Source organism: Eublepharis macularius, chromosome 10, assembly GCF_028583425.1.
Source record: "Eublepharis macularius isolate TG4126 chromosome 10, MPM_Emac_v1.0, whole genome shotgun sequence".
Classification (NCBI taxonomy): Eukaryota; Metazoa; Chordata; class Lepidosauria; order Squamata; family Eublepharidae; genus Eublepharis; species Eublepharis macularius.
Window position 1 is genome coordinate 66,893,326 of NC_072799.1, and position 13,175 is coordinate 66,906,500.

Below are 13,175 nucleotides of genomic sequence, written 5' to 3' on the forward strand. Positions count from 1 at the left end.
CTTGGAATGTTGAGAATGGAGAGTGGGTGCTAAAACAAAATGGCTTCCATGGGGTACTGAAGCCAGTCACAGAATGCATTTGCATTTATTTATTTATATCCCACTTTTCTCCTCAGTCGGGAATTCAAAGCAGAACATCATTCTCCCCTCCTCCATTTTCCCACCATGACCCTGTGAGGCCAGGTTGAGAGCTTGGGCCTAAGGTCACCCAGCGAGCTTCTATGGCAGAAGTGGGGATTTGAACCCAAGTCTCCCAGGATCCTAGTCCAGCACTCTATCCACTAAGCCACATGAGCTCTGTTGGGAGTCTGCAAGCCAAATATCCACCTACAATGGAGGCAGCTCTTTCTTAATGGATGCTCCTTTCATTCACAAAGAGCTTCTTTTGAAGCTCCTTCTACTATAATGAAATTAAGGAAAGGCAGAACTGGCTATTTGCTTTGAAGAAGATATGCTTTAAAGAAACAAAGCAGTACCAGGAAAACCACTTGTGGGTGCTATGGCACCCACATCCTGATTTTATAAAGTTTCAGCATAAGGAATAGAAGTATATTCTTTAGTTTGTCATTTGATTCTAATATATTTTTTCCTACATATACATATGTAGGATTCCCCACTCCTCCACTTGAAGCCAGCTGGGTGACCTTGGGCAGTCACAGCTTCTAAGAGCTCTCTCAGCCCCACCTGCCTCACAGGGTGTTTTGTTGTGGGGATAATAATGACATGCTTTGTAAACAGCACTGAGGGAGTGTTAAGTCATCCTGAAGGTCAGTATATAAATTGAATGTTGTTGTTGTTGTTATATTGAAAACATGCCCAGAAAATAGTTTCATGGTATCTGATTTAGCTCACTGAAGGTGGGCAATTTTCCTGGATGGAAGGTTAACTGTGAGCCAAAATAATTGTTACATTTTTAAAAAAGTCAAGATTGGGTTCCCCAGACCTGATTCTTTCTGTTTAAAAATAAAGCAGAGTCTAATTGAGCTGAGAACTGTGATGATGGGGGAAGAGGAGCCCTTGTCTTCCTTTCTGTGTCATTTTCATGACCCAAAATGGCACTTGGGGAGTTATTTCTCTCTTTTTGGCTGCTCCACACAGATGCAACTCTTCGAAAATGTAGCATCTAGTTTGGCAGTGCAGGATACAAACAAAAACATTGGCACTCATGTCAGGAATAGTAGAAGACAGCTTTACAATAATCATTGCCTATATGAGCTGAATAATAGTTTCTTTCATTTGGCTTTCAGCAAGGTTTTGCTTGTACAATACGGGGAAGTGAGGTAGAGGAAGAGGAGGAAAGAAGAATGGATGCCCCTCCTCCTCCAGCTAAACCTACTTTTCTTGCTCCTCTGACACAGGTTGTGGAACAAGCCTTTCACAAGAAATTCAACCAGGACAATATTGGAAGGCTCGTAGTAATGCAAGTGGGTGACAAGTCCAGAAAAACCTGTAGTATTACCATCTCGATCCACATATCCCTAAAACAGAGCATTACATATATTTAGATTTTTTTAACAAGCCCATTTCAAAATAAAAGCTGTCTTTTACTTATGTTAACCTGTGTTCGGAAAAAATATTGTCCAAGCCATACCTGCCATATGGGTACACTGTATGTAACACAAACTAGTTTAATCTTTTAAGAAAGTTACAGCAGTAAAGTTTGATTAAGGCTGTTATCCTTACACCTCATTTTGCTTTGATTTTAGGACTGACGTGCGAGTGCGTCAGGAAAAGTATACAATTATCAGATTTTGCTGCTAAATACTAAACTACTATGCACGTCACGACAGAACATGCTTAGCAGCAGCAACTAAAGAAGTTTGCTCTTTGGTTGCCCACAAGTAGAAGCAGATTTCATTGCGCTGTAGAACGGATGAACAACACAAGTCTCGGTTAGTAGAAAGATGATGGAAGGCTATAGCATGATGTTCTATCGGGGTACATTTTTTGTTACTATAGCAAATAATTTAACTGTAGATAACATTCCTGCATGTACACAGAGGTCCAGACAACAGGAGGTGATAGTACAGAAAATGCAAGACCAAACATCTAGATTAAGGACGATTACTTGAAATCTTACCTCTTTCACAAGAAACTGTAAAGAAAACAAAAAATAGAGCTTTAACATTGCCAGGGCCCTAGGTTGCTTGAATGACAGAAGTGAATGCTTCAGTACTGATAAAGCCTTAAGAGAAGAAAAAAAACACATTAATACATTGCTAGCATATCTACTTTAAACATTAGGTAAAGGTAATGGTATAAGAGCCCCGTGCCGCAGAGTGGTAAGCTTCAGTACTACAGCCCAAGCTCTGCTCATGACCTGAGTTCGATCCTGAGGGAAGCCAGGTTCAGGTAGCCAGCTCAAAGTTGACTCAGCCTTCCATCCTTCTGAGGTCGGTAAAATGAGTACCCAGTTTCCTGGGGGCAAAGTATAGATGACTGGGGAAGGCAATGGCAAACCACTCCGTAAAAAGTCCACCAAGAAAACATCGTGAAGCACCGTCCCCCCATGGTAGTCCCCTGTGCAAGCACTCAGTCAAGTTTTCTTGGCGGACTTTTTACGGAGTGGTTTGCCATTGCCTTCCCCAGTCATCTACACTTTGCCCCCAGGAAACTGGGTACTCATTTTACTGACCTCAGAAGGATGGGAGGCTGAGTCAACCTTGAGCTGGCTATCTGAACCCAGCTTCCGCTGGGATTGAACTCAGGTCGTGAGCAGAGCTTGGGCTGTAGTACTGTAGCTTACCACTCTGCCCCACAGGGCTCCTTACTTTAAACATTATTAGAGAATATATGATATGCTGGGTTGGTTCTCCTGGTAAATCTCCACTACCAGAAGATATTTCTATCAGCAGATCAGGACCTCCTTGCTTTCCCCCTTCAGCCAAGAACGATCCCTGAAATGCTGCTCCTGACTGGGCAAGGGGGGCCCCCAGGAACAGTACAAAGGCCTGCAATGAAAAGGAGGAATCAGCAACAGTTGCTCCCCCCCTTCTGTTGGTGGAAACTTACTGCAGGATCCAACCCGCTCCCTCTTGCTATAGACAGAACTAACTGAGTATATAGTGTTAACGAACATGGAATGAGGTCTATATAGAGGTGAAAGAAACAAAAAGGGGAAAACGTAAATATATTCGTCAAGACATCAGGTTGGGTTCCACACTGATATGAACAGAACAAAAGACAGTTTCCCATCTTTTCCTTCCCCCAGCAGCATCCGGTGCCCTCCCCCATCCTAGGGCAGTATGTTGTGCTGAGGGCAGTATGTTGTGCAGCACAATGGGGCCTGCAATACAAATCACTCTCCCCGCCATACCTCTTGGATGCAACAGCTGATTACACTAGTATTTAGTACTGATTTGTAACTTGTGGACTGAGTAGCAAGAACATAGAAAGCGTTCAAAAAGACAGTGGTCTGAACACTCAGAAAGTAAGAGATTTATACCTTTAATCTGCCCTGATCTGGATTGCCCAGGCAAGCTTGAAAATTATTCTTATTTAACATAAAAGTGCAGATCACCTTTGCTTGTGCATCATCTTTGTCATCTGCTTTTGAAGCCAACAGCAGGAGTCTCAAGATCAGAGAAATACTCAGTGGAAACTGTCCTCGAAGTTCAGGTACATTTGATTTCATGAGCTTCTGTATTTTGGGCAATGGAATGTCATAGAAAAAGACGTTCCCCAACAAATCTTGACCGCGCCGGCCAGCACGCCCAGACATCTGAAAAGGAGCCATCTAAGCCTTAGATATCAAGCAAAATTAGCATCGCAACACTTAAACTATTTACAATTCTAAGCTCATTGACTAAAATGGATTTTAAGAGGCGTAATTCTGTTTATGATTGCACTATGGTTGGATATTTGAGCAATTTAATTTTTCAATTAATTTATTCAATTTAAGTATTTGTTTAATGTAATTTATTTTGTTTGATTTAATTAAATTTAAGTATTTTTATCTCCACTATTCTTTCTAGTGAAGACTCAAATTGTCTTACAAAATGTAAAACAGAACAAAACATTCTGAAGGGCAAAGTTGGTTTTTAAAAAATCAATCACCATTAGAAAGTTATTGCAAAAAGACTTTAAATAGGAAGTATATAGGAATCGGTATTCTGGATACAATCTGAAACTATTCAGGTATTATGTGTTCTCTCTCTCTCTCTCTCTCTCTCTCTCTCTCTCTCTCTCTCTCTCTCTCTCTCTCTCTCACTCACTCACTCACTCACTCACTCACTCACACACACACAATCTTATGCCTATCCCTGCAGATAGGGACTGTGCCTATGATTGCATACATAGACAATTCGTGTATTTATTGTACCCGTTACTCCCTCCCTCAAATGTACAGGTTTTTGAACCTTTTCTTATAAAAATTAATCTACTTAAGCGTGTATATTTTAGTACCTGTCTATAGTTCAGAGCATCCAAATATACAGAATTCTGTAGAAAGACGACAGATTTGCATGGCATGTTGATGCCCAAAGCCAAGGTTCCTGTGGCTGTCACCACCTGAAATAAAATCAAATAATTCCAATTGTAAAAAGAAAGATGCTAATGGGAAACAACATGGAGGGGGGAAATCAGATCAGAATAATAAAAAGAAGCATATCAGCTAATACTGGGACAAACTGAATGAAGCCCAGTCACATGAATACACACAACAGTATCCTAAATTTTTCCAGATCACAAGAGCACACCTAAACACAGTCTGGGCTAGGTCTGCTTTCAGCTGACAGGTTGTCCAGATGGGGAACAGTCTGAAAACCAAAGCTTTATAGAACCAGAGGTATCTTGATTGGTCCCAGTAGTCTTCTCTACTGCAGCTGGCTCTGTGGACCATGTTATAAAGTACTGGGACCTGCCTGGTAAAAAGCTCAGTATGAATCCCATATGGGCATGATACAAAGGAGACCGAGAGGAATGTTTGATTCAATGAATCCCTTCCCTGTATCCCCTTTTTCATCACAGTACATAGTCACAGTGCCTGGTGGGTGCACTCTTCCCAAGGGCACAACCAGCCACCCAAACCCTTGTATATAGGTTACATATTTTTGGAATCTGGATGTGCTGAGAGAAGAAACATACTTGTCTGACACTGGCTGATTCCCAGTGTGACATTGGACATGCAAGTTAAACGTTTCCATGCAGGGTTTCTACACATGGCTACTGCCACAGCGAAATTAAGTGAATGGCTTGGATCCTAAGCAGTGCAAGCAGAGTTGCACTATAGGACATTAGCAGTTGGATCTGCCCTCACGATATTAAGAAGGCTTATGAATACGGCAATATCATAAGCCCCCCTCTAGATGTGGTTTAAAACACAAAAACATTGCCTAGCAAGGCAGGAAAATGGAAGCCGGATCCCAGCTGGGAGATGGAAAATTACTAGCATGTGAGCTGCCAGACAAGACCAGCTTCCAGCCCCTATACCTCAGAGATGTGCTAAGATCCAAAGACAATAGGGTCTTCCAAGAGTTCCTGAATTAATCCCCTTAACACACCCTTACTGATCTTCCCTTATTCACTCTCTCATTCTGGGCTATTCAGGACTCTGGTAGCTGCTCCTATCCAGCCATCGCGTGTCATCAATCATCACTGATAACTTTAGCAATCCCCAGGAAGGCTTTATCAAACCTTCCCAGTTTCATTGTCATACACCGGGGACAGCTCTCAAGTTTTTTGTCTCACCCCAGAGATGACCATTAAGGTATTATTTTGGTAGCAAAAGACGTAATCATGCCTCAGATTACATTCCACAGCATAATTGGACTGCCCCTCCACCATAGTTGGGTGCATGCCTTTAGATCCAGCATTCACCTTCAGACCTCCATCTGAGCCTTTCCTGCACTGACACGCTGGTCGTTCAACGCTCTCTCTCACGGAACCCTCTTCTGGACTGGTAACTATCACCCAATCCCTCAGCTCCATCCAATTTTCCTCACTGCATACTGGTTAGTTCTGTGTGTCCTATGTGTTTTGTGCACAATTGATCCTTTATTATTTTAAATAAAACCTCCTTTTGATTGAACATCTGCCTCTTTATTGAAAGAGTCCTCTAGAAGGGACAATCCTCATATACATAGGTGGAGATCTCGCAGTTACCTCCTCTTGCTACCTCTCCTTGTACACTAATTCCCCCAACTCACAAGGAGACCCTTCATTTCATTAACAACCCTTTCACTGCAACCTTTTTCTGCCCCCCTCAATCATGCTAGACCTGAACATCAGTGTGTGAAGCAAACTGGGAATCTGCAGCAGGAGCTGGGAAGACAAAAGTCACTCTCACTCCTTCTGCTAACAGAAAAGTCATTCTGTCAGATTCTGTCAGAGGAGCTGCTGTTGAGCCAACAGAATGGGCCCATAGGATCCATGTCAAAGTCTCCTACCTGCACAAGTGAACACGTACATCCACACGGGCAATCAGTCCCCCTTTGCACCTGTAGAAGATACTGACCCAATTCAAATGTGATACCAGCCATGAAAAGCCCCAGATGGGCAAGTTATTTCTGTATCACCATCAGTTCTTTTAAAATCAGTCCTGAGAAGTTACAGGGAGGGAAGACATGCCATGACAGTGACTCCCTCACTCCCATTCATCTATCACTTCTGCATCCCTCTCTTTCATAACCTTTCTTAGGTACACAGAAGGCAGCCATCATACCTAACTTCAAAACAGAAGAACGTAAGGTCCCCCAGGAATGGCCACCTAATCTGACTTTTCTGTTGAAACAATTCATAACAACTCACAAGCATAAAGGGAAGTGATACTAGATGGGTGGGAGAGGGAATCTGGGGAAACTGGCAAACCTGTATAAATCCCATTCTGAACAGCATCTCTACCAGTTGCCTTCCTTTATGTCCGACAGAGGCATGATGGTATCCAATGCCTCTAAGTGCCAGTTTTTGCAGCTCTTTGTGCTTTTTCATGAATTTTGTTCGATCAAATATCTTGTGCAAAACCTTAGGAAATTAAGAAGTTATTATTTACATAGTACATATTAACAGTAAATTGTTTTAGCCCATACCAAAACCAAATAATCACATTTATGAGTAACATCAGGACTCTTACATTTTTTTGGCACCAACTCTCTTACTAGTCTACCTCTCTAGAAAAAAATGACTAGACTAATTAGCTACCGTTGTAACTGAAAATAGTTTAACAGTTTATGAATTTTCTTCATTTATATCCCACCTTTCTCACCAATGGGGACCCAAAGCAGCTTACATAGTTATCTTCTCCTACATTTTATCCTCACAAAAACCCTGTGAGGTAGCTTATAGTACATACACTCTCAGGAGTCTGAGAGTATGTAACTGGCTCAAGATAATATATCCATCATGGATGTCATAAGCAGCTGGTTGCTGTTCTTTATTGGCATTTCATTCTGATTACTTTGCGAACTAGATGGTTACGTCTAGTTCATTATTATCTTCTCTCCATTCTTTTCTCTGTTTTTGTGAATTGGTAATTGGATCTTTGTGAAGGGTTGTAATTGGCTGAAAAGTGGAGTACAATTAAAAAAAAACAGTTCATCAGTGTCTTTTTTAATATTTCGGCTCACCTCATTATCAACAGCTTGATCATTTGCATACGTGCAGTCAGAAGGGATTTCAGCAATCTTCTCAAGGCGATTCATTATGCTTTCAAGTTCAGCTGTCTTGGTTATTGTTTTGTCATCTTTACGGCTGAGTTTTGTGTCGCTGTACAACCATATACAAAGATTATCAATATTTTTCTTCATTGTATATGAAGCTCACCAGTCCTCATGCTTCATTACATGTTTTGCACTCTGAGATAGTTCTTAAGAATGGACAATGTTAACATCAAGTGTGTATTGTCATGGATATAGTTAGAACTGTAAGAGAACAGTTCTGGGATATTACCAAGGAAATCATTCCAGATACCTATGAACACAAACATTAGACTAGACTGGCCCCATAACTATAGAGGCCACAAAGGGAGTATAGAGACCTAGAATAAAACAGCTTTGGAGAAGGGCTTAAAACACAGTTGTATTGCAACGTGTACATTAGAAGACATATCTAACTCATATCAATATATGCAATGTACCAATGCCCAAGTGCAGGGAGTATCAGAATGGAAGGAATGTTTAACTTCATAAAAGCTTGCAATTTTATTCAAGGATAGTCGCATTGGTGGAGGGCAATAAGATATTCAGATGCATGAGAAACTTGTAATCACTAATTCTGCATACACCAAAAGTAGCAAGAATAAACTAACTATTGGTATGTGTTTCAAGGAGATGTTTCAAATATGGAAAACTTTGTTTGGTGTATGAAATCATAAGATAATAAGTTAGCCAAGAATTTGAGTCTTTGAAACGGGTATTGTTAAGAAAAGGTTCTGAAACCCTATAAGTATGTTAAATTGATAGACAGCTTCTTCTTAGAAGAGGCTCCTTACCTGTGACATTCTTCTCTTTGGGTAAGATACTTTTTGGACTCGTGTAATTGGTCTTTGTATTTGTTATGATGGATTGTATAATTTTCTGTTGAGTTGTTACTAAGAATATTAAATGATCATGTTGTAACTAGCAACAAAGCCTGTTGTGGGGAAAAATACAATGGGTTCTAGAAAGGGGAGGGTGGGCAGAAAGGCATTTCTGAGTTTCTCAGCAGTTTTATGACCAGTTTTATAACCTAGCCAGTGCAACCCTAAGAAAAGTTACTCCAGTCTAAGCCCATTGATTTCAATGGCCTTACACTGGAGAAACTCTTAAGAGTGCACTGAAAATGTACATTCCCCTTCTTCTGCCCTGCACTCCTGGTTCAAATCTTGAGTTCCTCACATCTGTTATTTAAAAAGTACGCCTGGATGTTCATTCACAGAACACCAAAATAAAAGCTACAATCTTAAGGACATTTTTCTCAGAGTATGCCCCACTAAATACAATGATACTTTCTTCTGAGTAGAACTATTTAGGATTGCTTCCAAACTCTCACACACTCCTTCCATGAGCAGAAGTGCCTTTTTGTATGAAGGAGGGTCTAATTTCATGGAAATGGTAAGCAAAGCAGAAATCACTAGTTGCAACTGAAAAGTTAAGAATTCTCTCGTATTTAAAAACTGGGAGAAACGGGGAGGCAAGCATCAAGCAGCTTAGCAAACCCTTTATAACTAGTAATGTTTTTATAACTGGAAAACATGGGTGTTGAAAACAATGTTGCTTTTTTTTTACTTTAGATGGTTTATTCCCTAGTTTTTATTTAGCATATGATTTGATGAATCAAAAAATGTTATAAAATTAAAATGTGCTCCAAAAAGGGCACATAGTACTTACTCCTTCTGAACAGCCAAAAACTTTTCAATCTTTTTACGTTTTTTTGTTAACAAAAGCTGTTCTTTCTCAGCACCTGGAATCTGCTTGCTGCTTTGCTTCTCCTCCAAGGCACTGCAGACATTTTTAGCCTGTTCTTCCACTGCTATGGTATCGAATCTTTAAAAGAGAAGTTCAAGTCGCGGTTATCTTTAGATCTTAAACCGTGAATACCCAAAGGAGTGCGGGTGAATCTCATTCTTTCTCTTTCCACTCTGACTCAAGTTTCCATTCTCCATCTCCTGCATTCCACTGTTACCTTTGGACCCGCCTGGCACCCCACAGCTGTTTCCATATGGATGTCTTGCTCTGAGCTTCCTTACAAAACCACTGTTTTCAGGAATATCCACAAAGATGTCATGCTGTATTCATTATGTTTCTGTGTTTACTCCCATTTTGCCACAGTCATTCCCAAACTTTACTGACTATGATCTTTTGGGAGGCATCATGGTCACAGTGCCTTTGGACACCATGTGGATGGGAAAGTGTGCATTTCTGCAGGTCCTCCCCACTTTAGTTACAATTTCCTTGCCTCAGCCCCAATGGTTGCCATTCCCCACCCTTCACATACACATACAGCAGAGGGGACTGGGGAGATCTTTTTTTAAAAAATGGGAATTGCTAGATTATAATATCATTATTTATTAACCAAATGTATATCCCACCTTTCTGCCCTTTCAAGAGCCACCAAAGTGGCTAACAAATTAAAACATACATAATTAAATCACGTATTAAGACCAACCAAAACAACAATTAAAACCGGAGCTAAAAAACATAGAAAGACAGAAAAACAACAATTAAAACATTGGGCACAAAGGAGAGATGACTGAGAGAATTCCAAACAAAACAAAAAAGTCATTGCCTGCTGGTGGAAGAAGGCAACAGGAGGCAGATAAATCTCCCTGGGGAGAGAGTGCCATAGTTTTGGTACCACAACTGAGAAGGCCCTCTCAGAAAGTGGTGGAAACTGAACCAGGGCTCCAAATAGGGCAGCAATAGTAAGGCAGGTTCATATGGGAGTAGCTGGTCCTTCAGGTATGTTTTTCCCAAACGATATAGGGCTTTAAAGGCCAACACCAGCACCTTGAATTATGCTGAGAAACAAATTGGGAGCCAATGCAGATGGGTCAAAAATGGAGTGATATGGTTCCTACAAAACACTCCAATCAACACTCTGACTGCAGCATTCTGCACCAACTGAAGTTCCTGAATACTTCTCAAGGGCAGGACCGTGTAGACCACTTTTAGGTAACCTAATCTATATTATAATGTATAATTATAATGTTATAATGATCGATTGTCACCATGTACTAGTTCCTGATTTTCATTTATTAAAAAAAAATAAGTTTCTAGTCCTTTTTGTTATGAAGTTATAGGAGGAAAAGTGCAGGCTGCTTAATTTCCCTTCTGACTCCACAGCTAAATGTTGAGCAGCAGCAGAGACTTGTCTCCACACGGAAGCAGCTCTTCTCTTCCTCAGAACTATTTCCATTTCCTTCTTAATCCCAACCTTTGGTGGGTCCCAATTCATCCCTCCTTCTGCCTTCATTTACACCTTCCTTCTTTCCCCACCTGTTGACTGATTCCACTTCATTCACCCTCCTCCTCTAGCTATGCTTTCTTCCTCCCCTTCCCCTCCCATTTCCAGCTGTTTTTCCCCAGTCCCTGCTCTTCTTATCTCACCCTTCCACTCATTATTCCTGCTTCCTCCCCTCACTCACCCCCTTGTTATGGTGTCCAAAATCTTTGCCACAATGTCAAGTTCCAGTTTGGGTTGCTTGAGAAACTCAAAATTCTACACAAAGTTCTTTTTTCTTTCTTTTGTAATGTCTGAATATTTATAAAAGTCACCGTTACCAGTTTAAAAAGCTTAATACACACTCCTTTAACTTGTATTTTTGCAAACTGAGGAGACACCCCAAATTTGTAGAAACCTATATGCTGGCTCTGGGTGGCCTTGCTGTGCCTTGTTATGATCTCCATAGGGACTACAAATGACTATTAGATGTAAGGATATTATGTCAAGTTGTCCCATCAAACTAGAATTATTGTTGTATGCTTTAATTCCTCTAAGGAGTCTATAGCCCTTTGGCACTGCAACAGTGGCTCTTCTCAGATCTATTGCCCAATGTAGCACCTACCCCATGTGCCAAGAAAGTAAGCAAGGCCATTGCTCTATATGGCTTGTAGTCGGCAGGTGGTTCCCACCTTGAAACAGCCACCATCACAGGAACTGGAGGACAGATAAGCTGTGAGCCTTGCTGAGTTTGGGCCTCATGCATGGGCTGGAAGTAAAGGGCTCATCCTCTCTATCAGTCTACCATTTCTCCACAATGGCTGCTGAGAAGAGAATGAGCTGGTTGCCCACAAAAGAGAATACAACCCCTACCCAACCTTCAGCCACACCGGAAAAGAGAGCACTGGCCACAGTGGAGTAGTAGTTTTACTTTCCTTTGTCCAGCTTTCCTTGGCAATCTCACTCTCTCACCTGAGCTTCTGGTCCTCACAGTGCAGAGAGAGTGGGAGGGAGGAAAACGGTCCCTTCACTCCATATACACAAGGATTGGCTAAAGTTCAACAGTGGTGCTGAGAAGCAAGCTCACCGGTAATATTAAATGTATAACTAAAATCTTTTAAATGAACCCCTATTATATATATATATGGGGTGTTTGGCATACCAGGCATACAGTAGACATGTGGCTTTTTTGGTTGATGATAATTGTGATTGTGGAGTATTACTACTTTAAAGTTATACTCAGTAAAGTAAGGTAATACCCAGTTATAAAGCATTTCGCAAATGCCTATCCTAGCAGAAAAATATAATTCTATTCTTGATTGTATAGCCCAGATTTTATTCAGAAGCGTAAATAATTTTGGCAACAATTAGTATCTTACAGTGTTTAATGGTAATACATTAAAGAGTTTGGTGTTTGCAATTATTTACATTAAAATGATGCATTTTATGTTGTTAAATCAGTAAAAGTAGTCTAGGCTTGATAGGAAAGTATTGCATATATTTCAATTTTCCCCAATATTTCAGGGGTTTTTTTCTGGGGGGGGGGAGGTGTTTTCTTCCAATGTCTTCAAAAGTTCTAGAAATTTTACTTCTCTACCTGGGACTAAACTTCATTGAATAAAATAGGACTTACAATTGAAATATACAATGTCAAGACGCTCCTGCAGAGGGCAGCAAATGGGAAATCTAGTCAGATTGGGAAATGGACACTATCCTTCCTCCTGCTAAATGTTGTTTATTGTCCCCAGAACGCTACTCTCAGGCTTATGTCCTGCTTCATCACCTCTATCTGGCCAGCCATGTAGCTAAGACACTCACTCTATCTCTCTTGTAGTATTACTTGTCTAAATAAATACTTTGTTTCCTACAACTGGCTAGACCCCACAATGTGGCCCTTAAGAACAAAAACTCACTCTGCTAACATCTGATTCAGAGTAGACCTGCTTAGGCTTGATCATTATAGCACAGTATACATGATTTGTATATATAGGTTTTTGTGAAAGGAATCAACATTTTGAACTTTTGAGATTGTTAATGCATGACAGTACATTTTAGTTTTCAGATACAAATTGCTAGCTCACTGATTATGCATAACACAACTATACAAAACAGACATCTCCTCTTGTATTCCTTACAAGAAAAAAAGTGCAGGCAATTTATTCATCTGGTGTAGTTTTTCCACAAAACGAGGAAAACTGGTTCGCATCACTTTTTCAGCAGCGCAAACAGGTTGAGGTCTGAGCACCCACAGCATTTTTTTCACCTAGACAAAAATGACAACAGTTTAGCAATGAACGAAATATACCAACAAACAGGTGAGA

General features: G+C 40.6%; 1 protein-coding gene across 2 annotated transcripts in view; it reads right to left on the reverse strand.

The window, feature by feature from the left end:
- DDX60 (DExD/H-box helicase 60) overlaps positions 1 to 13,175 on the reverse strand; it is a 90,944-nt gene that overhangs the window by 14,399 nt on the left and 63,370 nt on the right. For both annotated transcript variants that reach the window (XM_054989770.1, XM_054989772.1), the window contains 8 exons: positions 12,990 to 13,117; positions 9,303 to 9,458; positions 7,563 to 7,701; positions 6,808 to 6,960; positions 4,405 to 4,509; positions 3,521 to 3,721; positions 2,081 to 2,185; positions 1,337 to 1,478 (listed from right to left, as the gene is read on the reverse strand). In XM_054989770.1, coding sequence (XP_054845745.1) covers positions 1,337 to 1,478; positions 2,081 to 2,185; positions 3,521 to 3,721; positions 4,405 to 4,509; positions 6,808 to 6,960; positions 7,563 to 7,701; positions 9,303 to 9,458; positions 12,990 to 13,117 — 1,129 coding nt within the window. The remainder of the gene's footprint in view (positions 1 to 1,336; positions 1,479 to 2,080; positions 2,186 to 3,520; positions 3,722 to 4,404; positions 4,510 to 6,807; positions 6,961 to 7,562; positions 7,702 to 9,302; positions 9,459 to 12,989; positions 13,118 to 13,175) is intronic.